At 42.0% G+C, this 22,642-nt stretch overlaps 1 protein-coding gene across 1 annotated transcript in view; it reads left to right on the top strand.

Annotated features, from left to right (window-relative positions):
- Positions 1-22,642, top strand: part of snd1 (staphylococcal nuclease and tudor domain containing 1) — a 211,730-nt gene that overhangs the window by 138,529 nt on the left and 50,559 nt on the right. Inside the window, exon 18 of the mRNA XM_023263234.3 lies at positions 22,080-22,221. Within this exon, the coding sequence (XP_023119002.1) occupies positions 22,080-22,221 (142 nt within the window). The remainder of the gene's footprint in view (positions 1-22,079; positions 22,222-22,642) is intronic.

Below are 22,642 nucleotides of genomic sequence, written 5' to 3'. Positions count from 1 at the left end.
AGATGCTTCGTGTCAAAGTTAACATCCACATGAACAACTGAACCCAAAGTTTAACAGTAAAACATTTCCCAGCGCGTCACACTGTCTCTGCTGGATTGCCTCCTTCCCATAGTGCATCCTGCTGCCCTTCAGCAGTGCACAGGAATCACCATGGGCGCTTTGAACAGTCTGCAGCTATGCAACAAACTGCAATGAACTGAGTGTTCTCACATCTTTCTATCGTAGCCAGTGTTAAGGTTTACAGTAATTTATGCTGCAGTAGTTCCTCTATGGGACCACAGACCAGCTTTTTGCTCCACTCACACATCAGTGAGCCTTTGATGCCCATGACCTTGTTGCCAGTTCAGTTGTCCTTCCCTGCACCACTTTTCGTAGGTATGAATCACTGCTTACCAGTAACACCCCACAAGACCTGCTGTTTTGGAGACGCTGTGACCCATTCATATATCCATCACTATTAGGTAACTGTGAGAGTTGTCCAGATCATTATACCTTTTTTCCTGCTTCCAGCACATCAACTTCAAGAACAGACTGTTCACTTGCAGCCTAATATCTCCCTCTCTTTGACAGGTGCCACTGTAACAGGATAATCATTGTTATTCAATTCATCTCTCAGTGGTTTTAATGTTGTGGCTGCTCCGTGTATGTCTTCTATCTATTTTCGTCCTTTTGAGTGTTTTTTCTCTACTGATGTGATTTCTTTGCTGGATAGTTTGAAACTCATACATATTAATATGTCACAATGTGCAGAGGCACTTTCAAATAACACAAAACTTAAGGGTGAGTGAAATGGCGTCAGTGGCAGCGTTTTGCCTAGTCATCTCAAAGATGGAGGACCGGGAGAATCATTATTTCACTGGAAATTTGCATATTTCTGCCCTTTAGGAGATGAGTGGCTAAAACTGTGCCAAAAGTCACAGCGCATCATCTGACCCATGGGCCATGTATTGATCTCACTTGTGTTTCAGATATATTGGCTTAAAGTATTATATTGCCCAGCACAACAGCAATTACTGGTCAAACAACTGCTAAACTCCAAGGCCTCATCCTCCCTCTGTGTCATGTCTTTGGCTCGAACACAGTGTTGTAGCTGTGAGTAGCAGTGAACAGGTTAGTGCAGTTTGATGACTCATGGTGCGGCAGTCCTCAGCCTACTGTGGTCAAATCACCTTTTGTTCCTAGGTGTTGATAACTACATGTGTGTGTGCTCTGTTCAAAACAATGTATTTTTACAGAGTGCTAAGACAACCAGTGCCATTGATTCTGATTTATGATGAGGATGATTATGTGAATTCTCGGAAGCAGCACTCGAAACTAGAGCACAGTACAGCGCTCTGCAGTACAACATAAATAACGGTATGCTCGCGATTCTATGAATATGCCTTGAGCACGTTTTGCTGCACCGTGACACCACAGCTGGGTTATTAACTTGCATCAGTTTAACTAAGTTTTTAGCAGTCAATATAGATGTCATGATCTGCTGTGTTTTTACTAAATAAGTTAAAATTGGAGTCAAAAGGAGCTTGTTATTACCAATCAGGTGAAAAACAAGGCAGCAGAGCAGAACTAAGGGTTTTATGATAGCCTATCACCTTTCAGATCAGTGTTTCAGGTCGCATGTCCCACACTGGAAATCATCAACACATTCAGTGAAAGAACGTTTGGCCCCATTGCCAGTGTGTCAATACAAAAGCAAGATGAAGGTTGCGGGGGTTTGCTGGCAAGTGTGAAAGGACAGTGGGATCACAGCAAGGGGACATTATTGCCTGCAGGGTGGTCACAATGGGAGAGGTGACCCGTGTGAGACTTTACATCTCCGGAAAAGATGGAGAGGACAGTACACTCTGTTTTTTATGTACAGCTAGTTCCCAGGATTCGGTCTGGGGACTCTGCATTGTGTCTTTGCATTCATAAGCGCACAATGTCTGCAGTTATGCATTTGTGTGCGACTGCATACCATTTTTTCTTTCTGTTTGTCTACCACGCCATGATGACTGTATGTGTGCGAGCTTGTGTGAGTTTACTCCTGCCTTCATCTTTCTTCTCAGCACTGTACGCACAAAATAAACCACCTACCACACAAAAGCAAAGAGCTGACAGAGGCTTTTTCATATCGCTAAAAGATTACATAATATGATTCTCAGTGTGCTGTGTACACATTCACGCACACACAAAACTTGGTTGCAGATGGAGGGAGGCGCCACACGTGCACACACCATACTCTCACTGTCTCTTTCCTGCTTACTCAAACACACTTTGAGCCTGTGCAGACAGACGGTGCACACACATGCACACGCTCTCCGGGGAGACACCCCCCCCCACACTTTAGTCCGCAAGCTGGACCCTCAGTGCCCCGAGGCAGAGAGACAGAAAGACAGAGAAAGAGATCAGTGGACCCAGTGATGTGTGTGTTATTTACACCCCAACTCCCACTTCTCTCTCTCTCTCTGTCTTCATCTTCCTTTTCCCCAGTTCCAAGCTGCAAATTCAGCAGTCTGTCAGCTCCACTTGCAGTCTTGTGAAATCACATACAAACATTCTTTCCATCTTTATCTGCTTCAGTCTCCATCCTGACACACAGGCCGTGCACCCGCGCACATGGTGGTCACCTGCAAATTAATTTGTTTTTTCTTACGAAGCAAGACACACTCTATGGCGTCTCAGCAGTCTCACCTAGCGTTCGCTGAATTATACATTTGCATGAGTTGCAGCATTAGTTGCAGCACCAAGCCACAAGGACATGAGGCCAGTCCTGAGTAACAAGCGCGCTCTCGGATGAAATATTCTACTTGATGAAGCATATAAACAGGAAGTAGACCTTTTTGTTTAGTGCACAATTCCTTTGTGTGTCTTACTGATGTGCCGCTTTGTTGCTGCAGCAGTTTGCAGATGGTACTCAGTGTCCACGTCAGTGTGTTTCCCTTAACTTGCATGTTTGTCATTACGTATGTGATCCTCCATGTTTGTTTGTATACGTTTGTATGTCCTTGGCCCGTTGCTTCCCCTCTCCAGTCATGCACAAGCTTCTTGCGGGCTCTTAGCAGAGGTCCTCAGGGGCAGGTTTGCGGTTGCCTCTGGTTCATCTGTGCAGAAATAACTCAGGCAGTCTCTCCTACCTCCCCCGCCTCCTCACCCCTTCACTCTGCTCTCAGGATGAAGGTCTGAGGCCATGAGACGAGAGGGGAGCTGCAAAGAGGGAGAGGTGATATGCTGGTAGAGAGCATAATGTGATATGACGTGGTGCATTGCATCATGGCTGATTAACACATGCTTAACTCCACCACCCGCAATAGTAAAACACAAACCCGCAGGTCTGCCGTTCTGCATTCCCCCAGCCTCTTATATCTTGGGGCTTCCCTCCTTTTTTTCCTCTCTTCTCTGCCCCAATTTCTCCTCCATCTCTGCTGATTAAAGTAAGTGTGAAGGACATGCACTGACTGGAGTTGGGCTAGTGGATTATTTGCTCTCCTTTTTTTTCTGGTGAGGCCCTCCTGGGACACTGTAAGGAGACACTTTTCCACTTGATTTGCTGAGGACTGGTTGTGGCTGACTGCTTCCTACCTCCATGAGAATGAGTGCATGCGATACAGGCAGTGAGCCTTGAATTTTATCACAGACATATTTGACCTCAGACTGTAGAGCTTTGATTAGTCGGTTGCAGCAAAGGTTATTACCTTGTGCTTGATGCAGTATAATGGGTGTTTACCTAAATGCTGTCATAGCTCGCTAATATTGACCTCAAACTACTTATCACTGAAAGCATGCTCTTCGGAAAACCCTTTTAAATGCCTAATTTAAGGCCCCGCTGTCAAGTTTTGGCAATGCCACTCATGTGAACATCCACTACAGGCAGAAAGCAGCGATGACATTTTTCCCTGCAGAGGACTGACATTTATGTGTTTTTGGAGTCATCAAACAGATGTTGTGAAAACATTAAATCTGGGCATTTTCACCCTGCTTCAGGTGTCCTCTCTAATCGTCCTTAATTAATCAGGCAAGGAGCAAAACAGGACATGCGATTCACAATTGCACCAAAAGTAAGACACGTGCAAGTTATAGTCATTTACACACACTGACATTTTTTAGGGCCCCTGCTCGGAGCCACACTTAACTCTATTTAATATGGGTCGGCAGTGAAACACCCCTCCCTTACTTTTTTCCTCCCTGCCTCTCTGCCTCCCTCGCTTTCCTCTGCTGTCTAATGAAATGCTAAATATTTGTTTCTTGAGGGCACCATTTAAATGTTTTCCATGCTGGTTGGGATCTTCAAACCCTGTTCCACTTAATGAGTTCCGGTTTTATTAGTTCCAAGGCATTAAGATGAGACCTTGCTGACATTTCCCCACTGGCCTGTTGTCACCGTAAAAAGGGTTATGGCATTTACTAGTTTCCTTTGACACCTCTGACCTTGGCGAATATACATTATTATTTGGGATTATTACATTGCTGTGGTGACTATGGCCACTATACAAGGAGTCTTTTTGCCTCATTTTGGTTCCGACAGATCAGGCCAGTCTGCTTTTAGCCAGAAATGGAGAGAAAAAGCTTACTGTATAGCTGCTGTAGATGCCTCATCAGTTCTCTTTATTACCTGCGTTCAGACACAGAGTTCTCTACACATTGTCAGACTGCTCTTGGTTGAGCACCCAATTCTATTCCTAAATGCATTTGCTTATTCTTTTTCTCTATTTGCCTCATGACCGCTTCCCCACTGCCTCTCGTTCTTCTACATTTCTCTCACTTTTCCCCACCTCTTCAACTCCTCCACTGTTCCTTCCTCTCATTCATTTGCTCACGCCTCAGTACCTACACACTGTCATCCCCATCTTTCGCTTTTCCATCTCATCCCTAATTCAACCTCTTTGTCTTTCTGACTCCCTTATTCCCCCCTCTCCTTTTTTACACTTTCCCAATCTAAGCCCCGAATTAGGCGTCCTATTTATTATTCTCCCCTTACCTCACATGCTCTCTAATGCTTTCTCACTGTGAGGAGAATGTAAAGTGTATTGATTCATTGTTGCATTTTTTTTTAATTCTACTGTCCTATTCTTTCTAAAGGCACCTGTTTGGTGTTTCCAGCAAAGGCACCCAAACTTATATTTGCAGTTTCCTCAGTTTCCGAGGAAAGTCATTTGTCTCAGTGGCAAGCTTCGGTATATTCCCCGACTTTGTTGAGTTTTTAGTACGCTTTGTGTCTGGTGCTTTACCAGTACGGGAGTGAGCTGAGCCACATTTCTGCCAACTATAACAGTCAGCTCTCAAACGATATCTATGAGACTCTAAAAAAAAAATCCCAGAGAGTGTCACACTGTCCCACAAAATATGTTGTTGCGGCTGTTGTTGAGTTGTAAACTGCGAGTGCACTGCAGATTCCATTTGCTGGTTTGTGGTATGAATTCAACATGTTTGTTAGCCCATAAAAAAACTGCCTGCCTTCTTATAGAGAATGGATGAGTCCTTCTTTGCTGGTTGTCAACCTTGGAGTATGGTGGCATGGAGAGAGAAGAATAGACAGATGAATGCATTAAAGATGTTGGATAGGGAGGAAGATTGAGGGCATGGAGGAATATGGACTGTCATGGTTAATGATCATTGTATTCAGAAACGCAGTTAGCGTAATCGTTCATCCTTTGATAGATTTGTTGCTTGTCCCTTGTAAGTGCAGTCATCAAATAAGGCTGACGTGGGCACAGTTAGCTATAAGGTTGTGGAATTAGATGCTGCATGCTTTTATTTTCATAATGTGTATCCTTCCTAATGTTCTTCTTTGTAAGTGTGAGCTAACTGGTGTTGGAGCCAACTTTATGTGAGTTTTCTGCTAGCTGTGAAAGGATTTCACCTCGAGTAGAGTTTACATGTTCTCTCTTTCCCTTTTTCTGACATGCAGCGTACAATCACACTTTGGCATTCAGTCTGACCTGAGTGTGTGAGTTGGTATAAAAGTTCATTTTGGAGACTCCAGATTTCCCAGCTCGCACACTAAGATCTTTTGTCTACTCACATTCACACCTACATGGTCTCACCTCACCTTTGTGGGTCAGAGCCTGCTGCTCACTTTTTCATGCTATCTGTTTGTTTCTGACGCTCACAGCAACAAACCTACACACTACTTGTATATATTTACACACACTGTTTGGGACTTGAGATCTGTTGTTTTTGCTGTGCTTGAGTAATATTGGCTGCATGGCCGCTGCTTTTGAATATATTAAACCCTCTTATATTTGAATATGAAGTTGTCCTTGCGTAATATTATCTGAAGCCATCCTCTGCCAACAAAGTACTCAAATTTCTTTGATTATATTGTTATTTGATTAGTGTTATGAACTAAATATAGTTCTAACTAGATTAAAGCACTAATGATCTAATTTGATTACCCATGTAATTTGATAAGTTTGATTATGGACTGATTTTTTTTAAAGATATTGTTTTGCATGTTGCGTTTATTAAATTCAGTAAATGTCCAAGAACATCTTTTCTAACTTGTAGACACAATCATTGTTTTAGTAGCTTTAACACACAGCATGTATGTTGCCTTTTGTGAGTTTTCTGTATTTGCTTTTGTCTTTAGCTCCTTCAGACATGCACTTGTTTCCTGCTAGCAACTGAAAGTTGTCATGTCTAAATGAGCACCTGACTCACATTTTTCATAAAAGTTTCGACAGGAATATGACTAGGCCAGACCTAGTCGTATTCATCCATAGCGCTTTCAACACAGCAAGTCTAACCTGCATGCTGTCAATTTAATGGCTAGTCATTTGGGGAAAGCTTTCTATACATTTCAGTACCAATATGATCCAAAAACATCACAGAGAGCACCAAAGACACATTTTTGTCGTCTCTTACAAACCGAAATATCCATAATAATAGAGCTTTACCGTGATGAACACAGACTGTAACAGGCCATAATAATGAGACACACCAATAATCAACATAACCTGGGTTTTGACAAAATATTAGCAGGAGCTGAAGTTAATTTTTTTTGCTTCCAGTTGTTTGTAGGAGTTTCTCCTCAGTTTATTAAATACCTGCAGCATCAGTCAGCAGCAGCATCCATATGAGCATCTTTAAGGTGACAGTAACATGCATTTACACATGTCGAACAACAGTAACTTCATTAATTAGTTATGATATATTATGAATGCACAGACAAGAATCTGTCGGGATTCCACTTGGAGTCACACTGTGTACTTCCTTTATTTCAGACAGGTGAGCTGTCACAGAGTCATAGTTTATGAGCTGCAGTTAAATCATTTGTTACAGCGCTGATTTAAATTCAGCCTTTTGTTTATTAGAGCATCATTATGCATTATATCGCTTGATGTTCTGTCCAATCTCATGTGACAAATATTGCGTGCCTACTGTGACACTCGCTGTCATGGCTATGTCTGAGTAAAGGAGTGAGAAATGTTAATGTAGAAGTGACCTATCTCTGAATGACGGGCCGCTGTCACTTTAACAGACTGATGAGTCCGCCAGTTTTCTGTATCCCATGTCTGAAAAGGGCTTCTGACTGACCCTTAGGGGCATAGCTGGCCTATTCCACCTCCTCAGTCAAACTAAGAGGAAGTGGAAGGGTTGATTAACAGGGCATGCAAGTCACCTGAAATGACTCCGTCCCTGCCCTGCTCTCTTGCCTCTTATTCACCAGCATGACACAATTTTTGTGGAGATCCACGTTCAAGAGAATTTTTGATGAATTCTTAAGTGTTCCCCTGTCATTTAGGTCAGTCCGCTTTCACTGTGTTCCATCCCCTGGCTTGCTAGCCTGCAGAAAACACTCTAAATCTAGAGAATGGGACCACTCTGCTAGTTTGGGGAGTGTGTTTTTGTGCATTTTACGGAGTCTGTCTTTTTCCTCTCTCTCTCTCTCTCTCTCTCTCTCTCTCTCTCTCTCTCTCTCTCTTTCTCGCCTTAGGGAGAGACAGTTACATAAACAGGCTCTCGTCATCCCCACACTTCCGATTCCTGCTGTTGTACCGGTCTCTTTTCATACCCCCCTTCTTTTTTTTTTTCTCGATTTGTCTCTGTCTTTTTCCCATATGTACCACATAATATTTCTTTATTGCTTGCCCTTCCTGCTTTTTTCTGCCACTTCCTCAGTGTGTCAGTGTGGGTCTCCCCAAAACATTTTGTATGGGACACAGAATGTTGCTATACAGCTGTTTAGACCCCTTAAACAACTGAGTCAATGTAATGTAATTGTGTTGAATATTATCTGAATCTCAACACAGAATAAGAAATGTTTCACTTGAAGTTGTTAGTGTTCTGCACCACTACATCCTCTCTTCTTTGTTTTAGATCTTATGTAGTTTTTTTCCCAAGGTTTCTAGATGACCTAAGTGCCGTGGTGGAGGAAGTGGCGTGGTGTTGATTTGAAAATGAAAATTTATTTTGGTCTATTACCATTACTGTATTCACAAAAAAAAAACACCAGAGGGTTGTAACATTGGCAAAAAGAAAAGTAGCCTTAAAACTTACCAAAACTCTGCTATCTGTAGGGAGGACGGCTGCTCAGTGGGTGCCGTCACTCGTCAGTTAAGTTCGTTACGGCACTGTGACAAGTTGATAGATCCGTCACGCAACTTATTAGTTAAGACCAGTGAGAAGCATCCGTCTCAGTGGTCTAACTCTTTTACTTCGAACCCTGAATGGAAATACAAACCTTTCTCTCCACAGCATTAAAGAACTATCTCAAAAGGTTTCTCCATTCATTCTAGCAAGTCTTCCAATAATATGAAAAGCCCTGGTATGTACCACAATGGAACATGCTAAACATTGCCCCTTCATCCACTTAGTATTCTGCTGCTAATTTTCACTGTAAGCCATCAGGCCGAGCCACTCAGCTTCTTTTTTTTCTCCATCTCCATCAGTACAATCAAGGAATTAACCACAGAATCCATCTGACCCATCTCCTAATTACTTGATGAGAATTTGACTTTCTCAATGTGAGAGGAAGGGCAAAAAAAATGTCGAAATGCCTTCAATGCACAATGTCTATAGTGATTGTTTTATGATTTAATGTCTATTTTTCACCACATTAGTTTAGGTATGTGCTCTGACACATACAGATGACATCTCCAGCCTTCAAACCTACACAAATACTGATTATCTGGCTTTTTTCTTGAAGTGGGAAAAACAGCTATTTAAAGAGCAACATCAGACCTGTGATTCACTCGACAATATATGAGATGTGGAAAGTGATTCATAGACTTCAAGGGGCTCTGCCTCTGATGTCATAATATTGCATTTTTTCCCTGCCCTTAGTCCTCTCCCCATCCCCCTTCGTATTTATCTCTTTTCCTTCCAGTCCTTTCTCCTGTCTTCACTTTCCATCGCTGTTCATCACCTCTGCCGGATCCATATTAACCTCTCTGTCAGTCTCTGCGATCCTGCGTCTCTTCCATTCTCTTAATCCCTACCAGCGACGATCAGGAGTCCTCCGCCAAGAAAAAAACACGAGGAGGAACGATGATGCCACCCTGTGCGAATCCAGTTGTCATGGCAACACTTTGGCAAGCCGGGACAGAGCGGCCCTTTAATTAAAAAGTTGATTAATTACCTTTTAATTGCATACTTATACATTGTAACATTGAGGTAGTCCTTTTTCTTAATCACTCTGCTTTATACTTACTCTTTTCTTCCTCATTTTCTTCTTCTTGTTCCTTTAAGCTCTTCTATAATTTCCTGTGATCAGGCAGGGAGCGTGCTCTTACGGACAATAATCCGGTTGAGCTGATAAACTTATCTTAAGGAGGAAGGTTGAAAGAAACAACAGAGGGCAGAAAAGGACATGGGTGGGCTAAAACGCTGTGCAGTCATTGTTAATTTCAGCTCACCTTTACTCTGCATGCTCCCAGGGAGGTTTGCATTTTTAAAAAAGAGACTGAACGTTTACCAGTTTTGTTCTCAAGGTCATCATAAAAGACAGAAAACGTTTGAAGGACAAGTGGGGTTTGAAACTGGCAGTTGCTTTTTGAATCAGTTGGATGCTCTTCACACCCAACATGGTTTAGCATTCATGTGTCAATAAGGCAATAGCAACAATGCTTTCAAATAAACATCACACACATCAACATGCTCTGCTGCACAAATTGACTATTTCACCACTGGAACTGGCAGTTGCATTTAATTAAATGTGACCCATTATATTATTATATTAAATGCAAATATGTAAAATTGAAAAATGTTGCTTGCAAAAATGAGTAATGGAAACAGGCACAGGTCCGATTCTTGTCATAGTTTTGTATATACTCAGTAGATAACATAACAAATCAAGGGGAAAAACTTCCATTGTGTGGTTTTAGAAATGCGAGTCGCTTCCAAATCACCACCATTTTTGACTCTCCCCTTTACCTATCCAAAGTTGCAAATATGTGTTTTCTTTGCTTGTTTGTCCCTGTTTGTTCCTTTTAGCCCTCCATGTGTCAGCTCTGTAACCCTGCTGCTGCAGCCTAATAGGGGGATTGTGCAGATGATGGCTGACCTAAATAGAACAGATGCATCTCTTCTTCAGCAACACCTCATTTTCATATCATGATAAACAATCAGACTAAGTGTTTTGTATTTCCTACAACATAAGTATTTAATCTCTTCTCCCTCTTTATCCAAACCTTTGAAGATCGAGTGTCTGCATCATATGCCCTCATACTTACAGCTTCTTGGCTTTAATTGCGTGCTTATTACCCGACGTAGCTTTTGTTTGCTCTGATCTTGCTCGGCTTGATCATCTTTTAACGGTCGGGATAGACACAGCCACTGCTCCAGTTTAAAAAAACAGCCCACTTGACATAAGGCTCCATATGTTGGAGTGACTACCTCCAGGGACTGTGTGTGTGTGTGTGTGTGTGTGTGTGTGTGTGTGTGTGTGTGTGTGTGTGTGTGTGTGTGTGTGTGTGTGTGTGTGTGTGTGTGTGTGTGTGTGTGTGTGTGTGTGTGTGTGTGTGTGTGTGTGTGTGCGCGTGCGTGTGTGCGTGTGTGTGTGTGCGTGTGTGTGTGTGTGTGTGTGTGTGTGTGTGTGTCTGCGTGTGTGTGTGTGTGTGTCTGCGTGTGTGTGTGTGTGTGCGTGTGTGCGTGTGTGTGTGCGTGTGTGTGTGTGCGTGTGTGTGTGCGTGTGTGTGTGCGTGTGTGTGTGCGTGTGTGTGTGTGCGTGTGTGTCTGCGTGTGTGTCTGCGTGTGTGTCTGCGTGTGTGTCTGCGTGTGTGTCTGTGTGTGTCATCCTTGAGCAATGCCTGGTTCATTCCCTCAGCTGTCTGGTTTTCCATGCCAGCTGAGTAGGGTGGCACCCATGACTACGGCAGCACAGGTGTGGGTTTTTCAGCACGCACAGATCGCCCTGATTACATATGCACCCACACGCTCTGTTTCTATGGTAACGCCATGCCCCCCTCTGGTTCACATGCTCATATCACCAATCTCTGTCAGGTGCAAGTTAGCGCTGGTTGCTAATAGTACTTTGTCAGCGGGCCGACAGACCTTCTCCCACCACCCACCCGAACGCACACACGTCTAAGTGGATCAATTTGTGTCAATTTAAAAAGTGTAACAAGTTGCCACCATGATAGCCTTAGGTCGTTTCCAAGCCCTCAGCTGCTGTGTGTGTGTGTACACGTGTGTCCATGTGTATGCATGTGTGTTTGTGTGTGTGTTGCAGCATAAGCGGGGGTCATATTAGCTGTGTAAGCCGGGGTTGAGTAGCCTCGCCGCCTGCCTGCTGCCTCTTTGATGGGAGAACATCTGTTGGCTGTGATATGAAGCTCGGGAGTATCTCTTTCTCTCTCCTGCTCCCTCTCTCCTTCACTTGCTCTTCCGTTTCTGTTATGAATTCCCCAGCTGCTCGGCTCCCTCCCTTCACCTAAAAACCCTGTCCCACACCACCTGTGCAGTTTTAATGCATAATTTATCTGCTAAGTAACCACATCCCAGAGACTCATCCCTGCATCCTTCTCCTGCTTTCGCTCGCTGCCCTCAGTGCGGTTTGGTTTGAGATGTGGAAGTAGACACCTATTTACTAATATTCTTATTTAAGCAGATTAGGATTGATTGAGCAGTGGGCCGTGTTCACATGTGTTGAAATCCAGAGACGGTATCGTGTCAGTTTGAACCTCAATCCTCCTCAGCCCTGTAACCGTCTGCGGTTTATGTTCTGTGTTTTCTTTGTATAACCCGTCGGCTCAGATAGAGCTGTTTTTTTTCTGAATTCAGTCACCGTTACGGCCACCCAGAAACATCTTCTGCTGTGTCGACACAAATGTTGAAAATCCATTTAATTACTTTAAATTGTTCAGTATTACAGAAACAATTACACAGTGCTGTATAACAATTTCAATACAACCAAACTGGTTTTAGAAATTTCTCACCTGGCAGCAGACCATGTACCACATATTTTGACATCCTTTAATTATCAAGCAAACAAATATACAATTAAATTATAGCTTTTATTGATCACCTTTGTAGCTTGATCAGAGGTGCTATTTCAAAATCTAAAATAGAGCACTTTTCCTGTGGTGAAATCAGATCCTGCATAGAGCCCTTGTGTTTTCTTTACTATGTTAAAAACATAATATTCAGAATTTGTCTTTCTCTGTCATGCTGCTGTATGTGGCTTATTGTATTGTTGCTGCTTTATATGTTATCGTGACAAACCCAAACTTGATGTACTAGTGTTGCATGATTTCAGTCTTACAGCTTGTCAGATATGCCTGTTTGTAGCTGACATTGTTTATCGTGCCCACTTTTGTGGCCTTGCAGGCCCATAAGCAGTCATATTGTATTAGCCTACTGTGACAGGAGCGATCTTGCTCCCACATTGTAGCTCAACCTGGACCAGTTTCTCCCAAGGCCACAGCAGTCCTATACATGCGTTTGTGTACGCTTGCGCTTTATGATGCACGACTACCACGCTTTGTATGTGAATATGTGGACAACAGGGAAGAAATCACAAGGAATCGTGCATACACAGCCACTATCCTCTAAATCAGTTCTCCTTCCATTACCGCTGCGGCCCCTCTTATTTAGATCGCCATGACAAGGTGAGCCATCAAGGTTAATGTACCATCAACAACCCCTCTTAACCTTGGAGGCAGGCTTTTTATGGGCTAGGATGTGCATTGGGTTAATGTCTTTTCACTTTAGTGTACAAGAGCGATGGGGCCATTCCGACACCTGTCAGTCAACTCACTGTCCAATCAAGATCGGTAAAGACGTTTTTCACACGGAGGTTATGCCATTTGAATTGGAGGTTGTCAAAAGGAACTGAAGTGGCCCCAAGCCTGTTGTGTCACATACATTGTCATCATTGCACCTCAAATGCACTCTCAACAGTCGATAAATCAAAGTGGGGGAACCTGGTAACCCACCTGTCAGTCTCTTAAGCTGTGTTGTACCTTCATCAGCTACGAGGATTTACCCGACACCAACCTCTCATGTTGTAAGTTTCTGGCACTGAGTCATATTGGTTTGAAATCCAAAAGGAAGATTTGCACTTATCCACTTACATGTACATTAATTTTGAGATGGCCACACGGAGAATATTTTTTTTTATTTTACAAGGTGTGATTTTCTCACTGACAACCCCACATAGCATCACATTTAGTAAAGAATAGCAACACTACCTGCACTTAATACAACCAGCCCTCGGCCTTTAACGTTTCACATGCCTATCAAGATAAATGTGTAAATATTTCACTGATAATGACACAAAGTCACAAGTCTGCAATTTGTTGTCGCCACTGCCTGTGTGTAACATCTTTCTGTTGATTTTTATTACTGTGGATATTGATTTAATGCTTGAATCCCTTAGCACTACAGTAGTTGGGTCACAATAAATACATATCTATTGTTTTGTTTAGGTTTTTTTCCTCTGTGTTTGGCTGCAGTACCAAGTAATAAGTAAGTAATAGCTGATACAAGATGGTTGATCTAAAAGTTCTGAGATGAGGCATATTAAAATCAGAAACCAAATCTTATTTAAATTTGGCGATTCAGTGCCTTGTATAGTGACAAAGTGCTCCCAGTGCTTCTACAACGTTTGTATCGCTCATTGGAAGTTCACTTATGTAAACATGTCAAGCTTCTTAACTGTAATAAAATTGTGACCATTCGATTTTAATTTTGTTTAAGAGGAGGAACCCAAAGAGTGGCAATCTACTGAGAAGGATGGGTGTGGAATGATGGTTGTTGTGGCCAAAAACCCTGTGTATACTTGTCACGCTATGATTGGGTGACCATGGCATTAAAGGTCTTTTGCACCGAATGTTGTCCCTCATATACCTGAGAATGTTCCAGTAAAACTCTTTGGCCCCGAGGAATTAAATCCTGGTACAGAACCACATTAACGTTGATGAAAACAGGAGGTATGTTTCTGGTGCTCCTGATCCAGTTGTTCAGATTTGGAAACGGTGGACTCTCCCACTGTGAAAATTGCCGTTTCTTCTCTTGGTGGTAGCTGTAGACCGGCCTCTTGTAACCAAAAAAGATCCTTTACCTGAAGGCTGGCACATCCAGGGCTGCTGATTGACACAGTATTGTATGATTTTTCTCTGCACTGGTAAGAAAAATTACAAAATTTTGAAATTGAAAATGTGCACCCACCCGTGGTTACAAAAATACATCTATCACAGGTTCCACTGTTGATAGCGCAATGCAGAGACTGTTAATGTCAGGCCAGTAGCCGATCAGACAAAGGTGGTGGCCGCCAGTGGTATATCTAAGGTGGGGATACAGAACTCTCGTTTTAGAAATATTTTGGATCTGATGATACAGGTGACCCACCCAACCAGGACAATGCTGTGTGAGCTATTTGCTCAAGGAAAGTTAACACATCTATCTGGAAATGTCCAGGGTGGTGCCCACATTAACAGATTCAGCACCCTATTCAGCTTTTTCAGGTTTTCCCTGTGTGGACAACAGCCTAGTTACTTCTCCTTTCCAAATATTCATACTTTAAGTTTTTTAAAAAAATATAAATACTGTGTACTGTGGTATTATATTGGAAAGAGTCTGCAACAGATTTCTTTGTTAGATTGTACAACCAAATCTAAAGGCACATTTACCAGACATTGCACATTGCATCCTTGCAGGGATGAATAAAAGCATTACCAAATGTCAGCCACTCACACTAAAATATGGAGATTAAACATCATTATAAACATCATCTGTTAAAAGTACATAATATGCACTTCATACATACTGTAGATACACTTGAAAAATCAGTTCATACGGCTTTAAGAGGAGGTAGTGTGCTTGTCTTAGATGTGATGTGCCTCTCGGTGAAGCAACTGTCTATCTTGTTGATCATTCTCTGACTCTAATGGCTTAGTCAATACAGACAACATGATTGAGGAACAGGAAATCCAGGGTCGTCCACCTTTCTCCCACACAAACCTGTCCCACTCATTAACATGACACCATTGCAGATTTCTAATGAGCTCTTCCTCACTTTGTATGCCACTCAAATTCCTCCCTACACCTAATTTACAGCGATAACTTTTGGACATAATATTGTGAAGGACATTCTGAATACTAAAATAGAAAGTAAATTGAGAGTTTTAAGGTGGCATCTTTGGGTGAGACTTTAGCACAGACTATTCTCCATCCAGTAGCAGAGACATGAGATTCAAGGCAATGTTTCACTTTTCATTTTAATATACCTCCTTTGCTGACATTCCAGTACTTCTCTTTGATACTCTTGTTGTATTGTTTTATAAGTAAGGCTCACCCACCTCCCATCTAAAGAGGATAAAATTAATCATAAGTAAATGGAATACGTTTTTATTCTGATGTATAACTTTAAGCTTGACATGAACATCTTGGAAAAAAGAGGGCACAAGTGAACATGGAGAGAACGAAAGAGAAAAACGTGCCCTCGGTTGAATTAATGAACCATTCTCTCTAAAGGGGTTTCATCAGGGAGGTAATAGGGACTAAATTGATTCACAAAGTGCACTTTTATGAATAACATGCTCCTATTGATTTCAATTGTTCTCCAAGTGTGATTGGTTAATGAATTAACAATGGAACTATGTAGAAGCCATGTAGGAAGACAGACCACTCTATATTATCTCACTCATAGTACTCCATACTTGAGTTACTTGGCGACAGCTGCATTGTTTCAGAACTGCACAAGATTATGACACGTTACGAGAGCCGTGCTACATCGTCCACTGAGGTGTGTGTGAATCGGAGGGCAGTGACTTGTGCGCTGCAGCTGTCAAGTGCTTCCAACGGTATGTGTGAGTGCAGTATGTGACGATACTCGGCAGTTTGACATGTGCACACGTATTTTTCAAACAGAAGTCTATCGAGAGCGTAGCAAATTAATCATAAAAGGTGTTTAATGCTCTTAATTTCACAGCGGAGCAAAAACAAAACACTGCTTCTCAAATCGGAGAAAACTTTGTCGAATTTCCAAATGATTTGCATTTAAATCCAAAGCATTGAAGATACGTATCTGTTTACTTGTTAAGGTTGTTACAAATGTTTTTCTTAGCAGTCGGAGGTTTAAACCAAATGCTGTTTTTTTTCCCTCAACTTTGTATTTTCATTTTTGTGTCCTTAAAAAAAAAGGGCTGTACTGACAAAACTTGAGCACTTGCCTGCTAACAAAGTAGGCAGTGTGCACTTGGGGTAGCACTGCTGATTTTTGTCTCAACAGACCCTACACACACACTGCTACAATTGACACACTGCCACATTTAATCAGTGTTCAAAGCAGCCCTCACACCCGCGTTCTGGCACTATGTGTGCGTTCAGTCATCCATCTGTCTGTGTATTCATCCACCTGTGCTCGAATGTGTGAATCTACGAATGTAGCACCATCGCTTAGACTTTCTCCACAGCGAGCTCTTCATCAAATTAGAAATAGTCAGATAAATCGGCGCTAAGCTAATCAACAGACCTCTTAACTAGCTGAAGCAGAGCCGCACTCGCTGTTAAAGAGCTTCTTCAACTTCATTCAGTGAGATATCTGGTGTGCCAAGCTGGGAAAGTGAGACTTCTACGCTGCTGCAACAACTTAGCGATGACCAGGTGACTTTTTTGCAGAGCTTTACATTTTTGTATCCATCAGTTAGAGGTTAAACTTGTTTTTGGAACCAATTAAAGTCCATCTCAGATTAATGATTTAACCCCTGGCATCCCTACCTTTCTCCATTCCCTGCAGCTCAGCACACCAGCTCACCTACAACTCTGCTCAAACACTGTAAAACTAGTTTGTACTACACAATTCTGTTTTATAATATTGAATCCAACCACACTATTGAACTGGAAATAGATTCTGAAAAAGAATAATGATACAGAAAGAGCCATTCTGCAAACTGACAGAATTGGTTCCTTAGGTTTGTGACATCTGAAGCCCTGAAAGTCTAAATCCTTGTTTTTGAGACTGTCATTGCTTCAAGGTAAAAAATGACAGCCTGTTTTGCTCATGGTGTGTCTTTTAGCATGCTAAAAACACCATATAAACATGTTAACTGTGTAAAAAACTTGATTTTCACATGACTGTCTTCAAATTTACAAAAGTAAGTTGTCATGTCTATAAACTGTGAAAAAACAACAATGAGATGATAAAGAGCTGGATTGAATCTCTACCACACATTCTTGAATGTTTCCTCCAGCCTTTTTTTCCCCATGTGATTGTGACAGACACTATAAGCAGCATGAGCGCAACCTTTCCCCATCACCACATTACCCCACTAGACTCACTTGTCACTCACTTGGGTGTTAGTGTGTTTTGTCATTCAAGAAATGTGAAGGTCAGTCTAACCTGCCATCTCTCTCAGCTTGGTCTCCATTATTCGGACTTGTTGTCCTTTCAACCCGAGCTTAATGGCCTGCTGCTTTTTTTCCCTCTTTCCCTTTTCCCCCTTATTTCTATCTCCCTCTTCTCCTCCCTTCTTTCGCTCTCCCTCTTATTGTCTCTGGCAGCTTGGTGGCTCTAGTGTCTGGCTGCAGTTGCAGAGCAGCAGCAGACGCAGCAGTCACATACCTGCATTCAAGTGGAACAAACGGGATGGTTGGCTGCTCACGGAAGGTCATCAGCCTTGGGCACAGTGTGTTTGTGCGCGTGCACAAATGTATTTGTGCTTGAAAAGAGAACTGGGGCTCCATAGTGTTTCTAATGGTGCACTCAGACATAATGCAAAGCAAGTTTTCATCTTGTTGGAATCATACTGATCACTGGAGGCTTTTAGCAGTCTTGACCACAAATAATAAATGGAAGACACGCATCCTTTTACCCTGTTTTACACACACACACACGCAGCAACAAAGAGGAAAGAGGCAGCGAGATATTAGTCCTTTTTAGGGGAAACCTGCTACAGAAATTGGCACAAGCATCAGAGGTGTGAAGATATAAGCCGGGAATACAGCTGGAGGGGGAAAAAGTTTGCCTTTTTGTTAACCGTCGGAACCCCAAGGAATTTCTGAGAGTTTCTTTTTCTTCTTCTCCTTTTTTACTCAATGTGGGCTCATTTTTCACTCCAATATGAAGTCCTATGAAAACAGTACAACCACGACTACAAGTAGACATGACTCAAACATGTCTTCCATGCACTATAACAAAGTTGCGATGTCCATCCATTCATCCATTATTTATACACAACTTAATCCTCATTAGGGTCACATGGGGGCTTTAGTCTGTCACAGCTGACTCTCGGTGAAGGCAGGGGACACCTGGACAGGTCACCACTCTATCACAGGGCTACAAATACAGACAAACAATCACATTCACACCTATGGACAATTTAGAATCACCAGTTAACCTCAGCATGTTTTTTGACTGTGGGAGGAAGTCGAAGTACCTGGAGAAAACCACATATGCACAGAGAAGATGTGCAAACCTCATGCAGGAAGGCCGCGACGCAAACCGGGGATCTTCTAGCTGGAAGGCGAAAGTACTAACCACTAAGCCACTGTGAAGCCCCGAAGTGCGATGTCATTTAAAAAATAAAAAAATGAAATCATGAAAATAAATAAAAGTTGGATTTCTTTGAACTTTCACTTTATAAAAACTGAAAAACCTGGAATCAACATGTACATCATTTTTCCAACAGCTCTAATGTGTTACATTGATAAGAAACCTGTGGCTCTACGTTGTATAGATATTTTACTAGCATTAGGTTCCAACCTTTTCTACTATCTGCCAGTGCACAATGCAGAAATTGCAGCCTTTTAAAGAAACCAGTTAATGCAAACTATTTTCATGAATTATTTGAGCGATACATTTAGAATAAAGTGTTCTTTGATGAAATGTCAAGATTTTTAGCTTATATTTTTTTTCTTTATGACAAAAGCAGTCAGACGTGATTCGCTCAAGGGCCACTGGAAAGTGGAAAAGCCCAAGATTCTTCTGATTTTTACACGTTCTTGCTATGATGATGGCAATTAAAAAGAGAAACAAAAAAACACGTTTTTTAAACCTGTCTGTGTGTTTTCAGGTACAGAGGGTTGATACGCTGCAAAGAATTGTTGGTAGCTCACATGAACTTGCATTGAGGAGACAAATGTGTTTTCACCCCTTTCTCGTTACAATAACGCCAAACCCATTGCAGAATCGTAAGGCAGAATGTAGCCATGTGGTTGTGCTCAGGGCTCAGTCTCACCATAAACCCATCCACTTGCTACCATCTAAAAGAGCTGTAGTGATAGCCGCCAGGCTAATGAATGGTGACACTCTAATCTTTGTCATCGCTAATTGGTGCTGCAGGTTTGATTAAAAGCCAAGTCAAGTCAGCTCAAATGCAATGTGGAAAGCAGTTTATTACCAGACTCTGTTTATTCCAGCATTTTGAGGTGTGCAGATAATGTGTGCATATGGCAGTACTGTATATGTGGGTTATGCTAATAATGCACATACCTGTCTAACGCAGTAAAAAAAAGAATCCAGCTTGATCTCGGGGTTTACGAAGCGCGGCTGCGTTTTCGGTCTTCATTAACCTTGCTTGCCCTCAATCTCCACAATTTCTACCTGTTTACTTTCCATCTTCCTTCCCTCCATTTCCCCACCTTTTCTCCTGCTCTTTTCTTTTTATAGCATTTGTAGGATGAATAATTCAATGTAATTTGTTAATATGACCCTGTCAGTTGTTAGCAAGGATGCTGGGCACCAACGCTCAATTCTTCTGTGACTTGTTTTATGGGTTTTCTTCCATGGTTATGACTTTTGTTGTGTTTTTCCACTAAATCTCATTTGCTAATTTGTCTATCATTTGCATGCGTGCGTGCACACACACATACACACAGTGCACTCCTATACATCACCACATCAATGAGGCAAAGGATCATCTTAGTATGCTGAGGAGCCAGCATATTACACAAAAAGCCTTAGGTGCGATTAACTAAGCCTTAACGCTAGCATAGCTCGGCAGATGAGCCAAGACAGAATGGAAAAAAAATGACAACACTAAAACTAGCTAATCTAATTAGCTCAAAGATACCATGCAGTTAAATAATTATCCACAACCTAATTGGCTAATATCAGTGTGCTGTTAAAAATCTGTCTGCCTCTTTTCCTCCTTTTGCTGTAACCTTTAAAAGTAAACACTTCCCAAATAGCCTACAGAAATAAAAACAGTAACAAGCAAGAAGTTGCAGCACCGTGAAGCTCAGTTGCACTTTTTGACTTTTGAGTTCCCACCCAACCTGACCTCCTGCTTCACAATGATTCATCTACAGGGAGTTGATTAGTTCGCTTTCATCCTGACTACTGTCTTGTGTGTGTGCATTTGCTTAATACTATTACTGTACTTGAAGCTGTATACAAACATGCTGCATTCTGTCTTAACAACCACCCACTCCTTCTGCCGCATCCCTTGCTTTCTGTAAACACACTCACACACGCCTACTGACATCCATGCAGTTTGATATGTGGCCCAAGGCAAAGCACTTCTCCCTAATGAGCCTCCTGCCCTCTGTTTCTCCTGGGGAGCCGTACGAGAACTAACCTTGATGCAGCTTAGAAAGGATGTAACCTGCTTACACACACTACACATGAATTGCTGTGCTTGTGAAAGAACCTCAATTACTACATCCGTTTACGAGCTTCTGACATTATCACCAACACTGCATGACTAACCTTAGCTCTAATTTTAACCTGATTCGAATTCTGCCGTAACCCTTAATTTAAACTGAACCCTAAAATAGCCACTTGAAGAAATATTTGCTTTCAGCTGAAGCACTTTTGTAGCATTAGTGGTGTTTCAGGTGAAAGCATAGCCTGTGTGTAATGTGCTTGTAGCATCAAGAGTAAGAGCAAATGAGTAACAGGAATGTTGCTTTGCTTGAGTGGTACGTCACTAAGATCTAGTATGTAAGCATGACCTTCCAATGTTTTCCAGTGAACTCGTGCTGTCATGAAGAACAAATCATTCATTAGTGTAACATCTGAAAATAATTAGTGTCTAAAGCAGATTGAAAGAAATACTCAAAATATTTAGTAGCCAGATAGTTCAAGGAGAACCCCATTGCCATTTCCACCTCATCTCTTGAGTCATTTGTTGCGTCACAACATCAACTGTCCATATTATGTGGGGTTTTACAAATTAAAAGAAAATTAAAGGAAAAGTAAACTGATGTACAGATGAGTGACAAATTAAAGGAACAACCTGAATCTTTAACCCCAATTGTGAGAGGCCCTGGTGGCTCTGGTATCCTGCGGTGGGCATTTTGCTGCCATGGTTTGGGTCCACTTGTTCCCGTAGAGGGAAAAAGTCAGTACAAAGTGATCACCTTTATCCTGTGATGAAACACTTCTATCCTGGCAGGAGTGTTCTCTGCCAGAGTGACGATACATCCATCCATAGAGTATGAAATTGATGTGAATCGCATGCTATGGCCTTCACAGCCACCAGATCTTAACTCAACATCTTTTTGTGTTTCAAGATTCCAGTAGAGTTCCAGAGACTTGACGAATCAAAGTCCAGGTGCTTTGAAGCCGTTTTGGCAGCACATGGTGACCCAACACCTTTCAAAGACACTGTAGTTTCCTTTAATGTGTCACCTATCTGTATCTTACCACCTTGGTTGTATTATAAAGTACTGCTGCAGCCACTGACCCTTCTTTGTCAACTGTTTGTGTTTTGCAGATCTGGGCCAACTATGAGGAGAAACCAGTGGAGGAGGTTGTGCATGTTTCAGAGGAGAAGGAACGTGTGGCCAACTACAGACCAGTATATGTCACCGAAATTGCCGACACCCTGCACTTCTACACCCAGGACGTAGAAACAGGTACGTTGATATTGTCATGAGTATGAGGGGAAGAATGCTTGAATGACAGCTGCAAAGGTAATGATGAATTCAACTGAATGAGCAATTGGCAAATTTGCAAAAACAGAGCAGCTAACATAAATAAATACAAAATCAGATAGAGAACATCGACATGTCAAATGTGAATGAGGTTAGTAAAAGTCAAATGACTCTGTCAGTATGTTTTAATTCATGCTGCAGTGACTAGTCCACCATCATATGCAGTCTTACACTAACTACCACCTTGAAAAATATCTCCACATAGAGGTGCGAGCGAGGATTCTCTCACTTTTTATTCCCTTTAAACACTAGACTGACTTTATGCATGACAATTATTTTTACCACTCAGACATTCACCTCATCCGTTGCTGCAGCATCCCTCCCACCAGGAGCGACAAAACAA

The sequence above is a fragment of the Amphiprion ocellaris genome, chromosome 21 (genome assembly GCF_022539595.1).
Source record: "Amphiprion ocellaris isolate individual 3 ecotype Okinawa chromosome 21, ASM2253959v1, whole genome shotgun sequence".
Lineage (NCBI taxonomy): Eukaryota > Metazoa > Chordata > Actinopteri > Pomacentridae > Amphiprion > Amphiprion ocellaris.
Note: the sequence above shows the minus strand (reverse complement) of the source record. Positions and strands in the feature narration are given on the sequence as shown.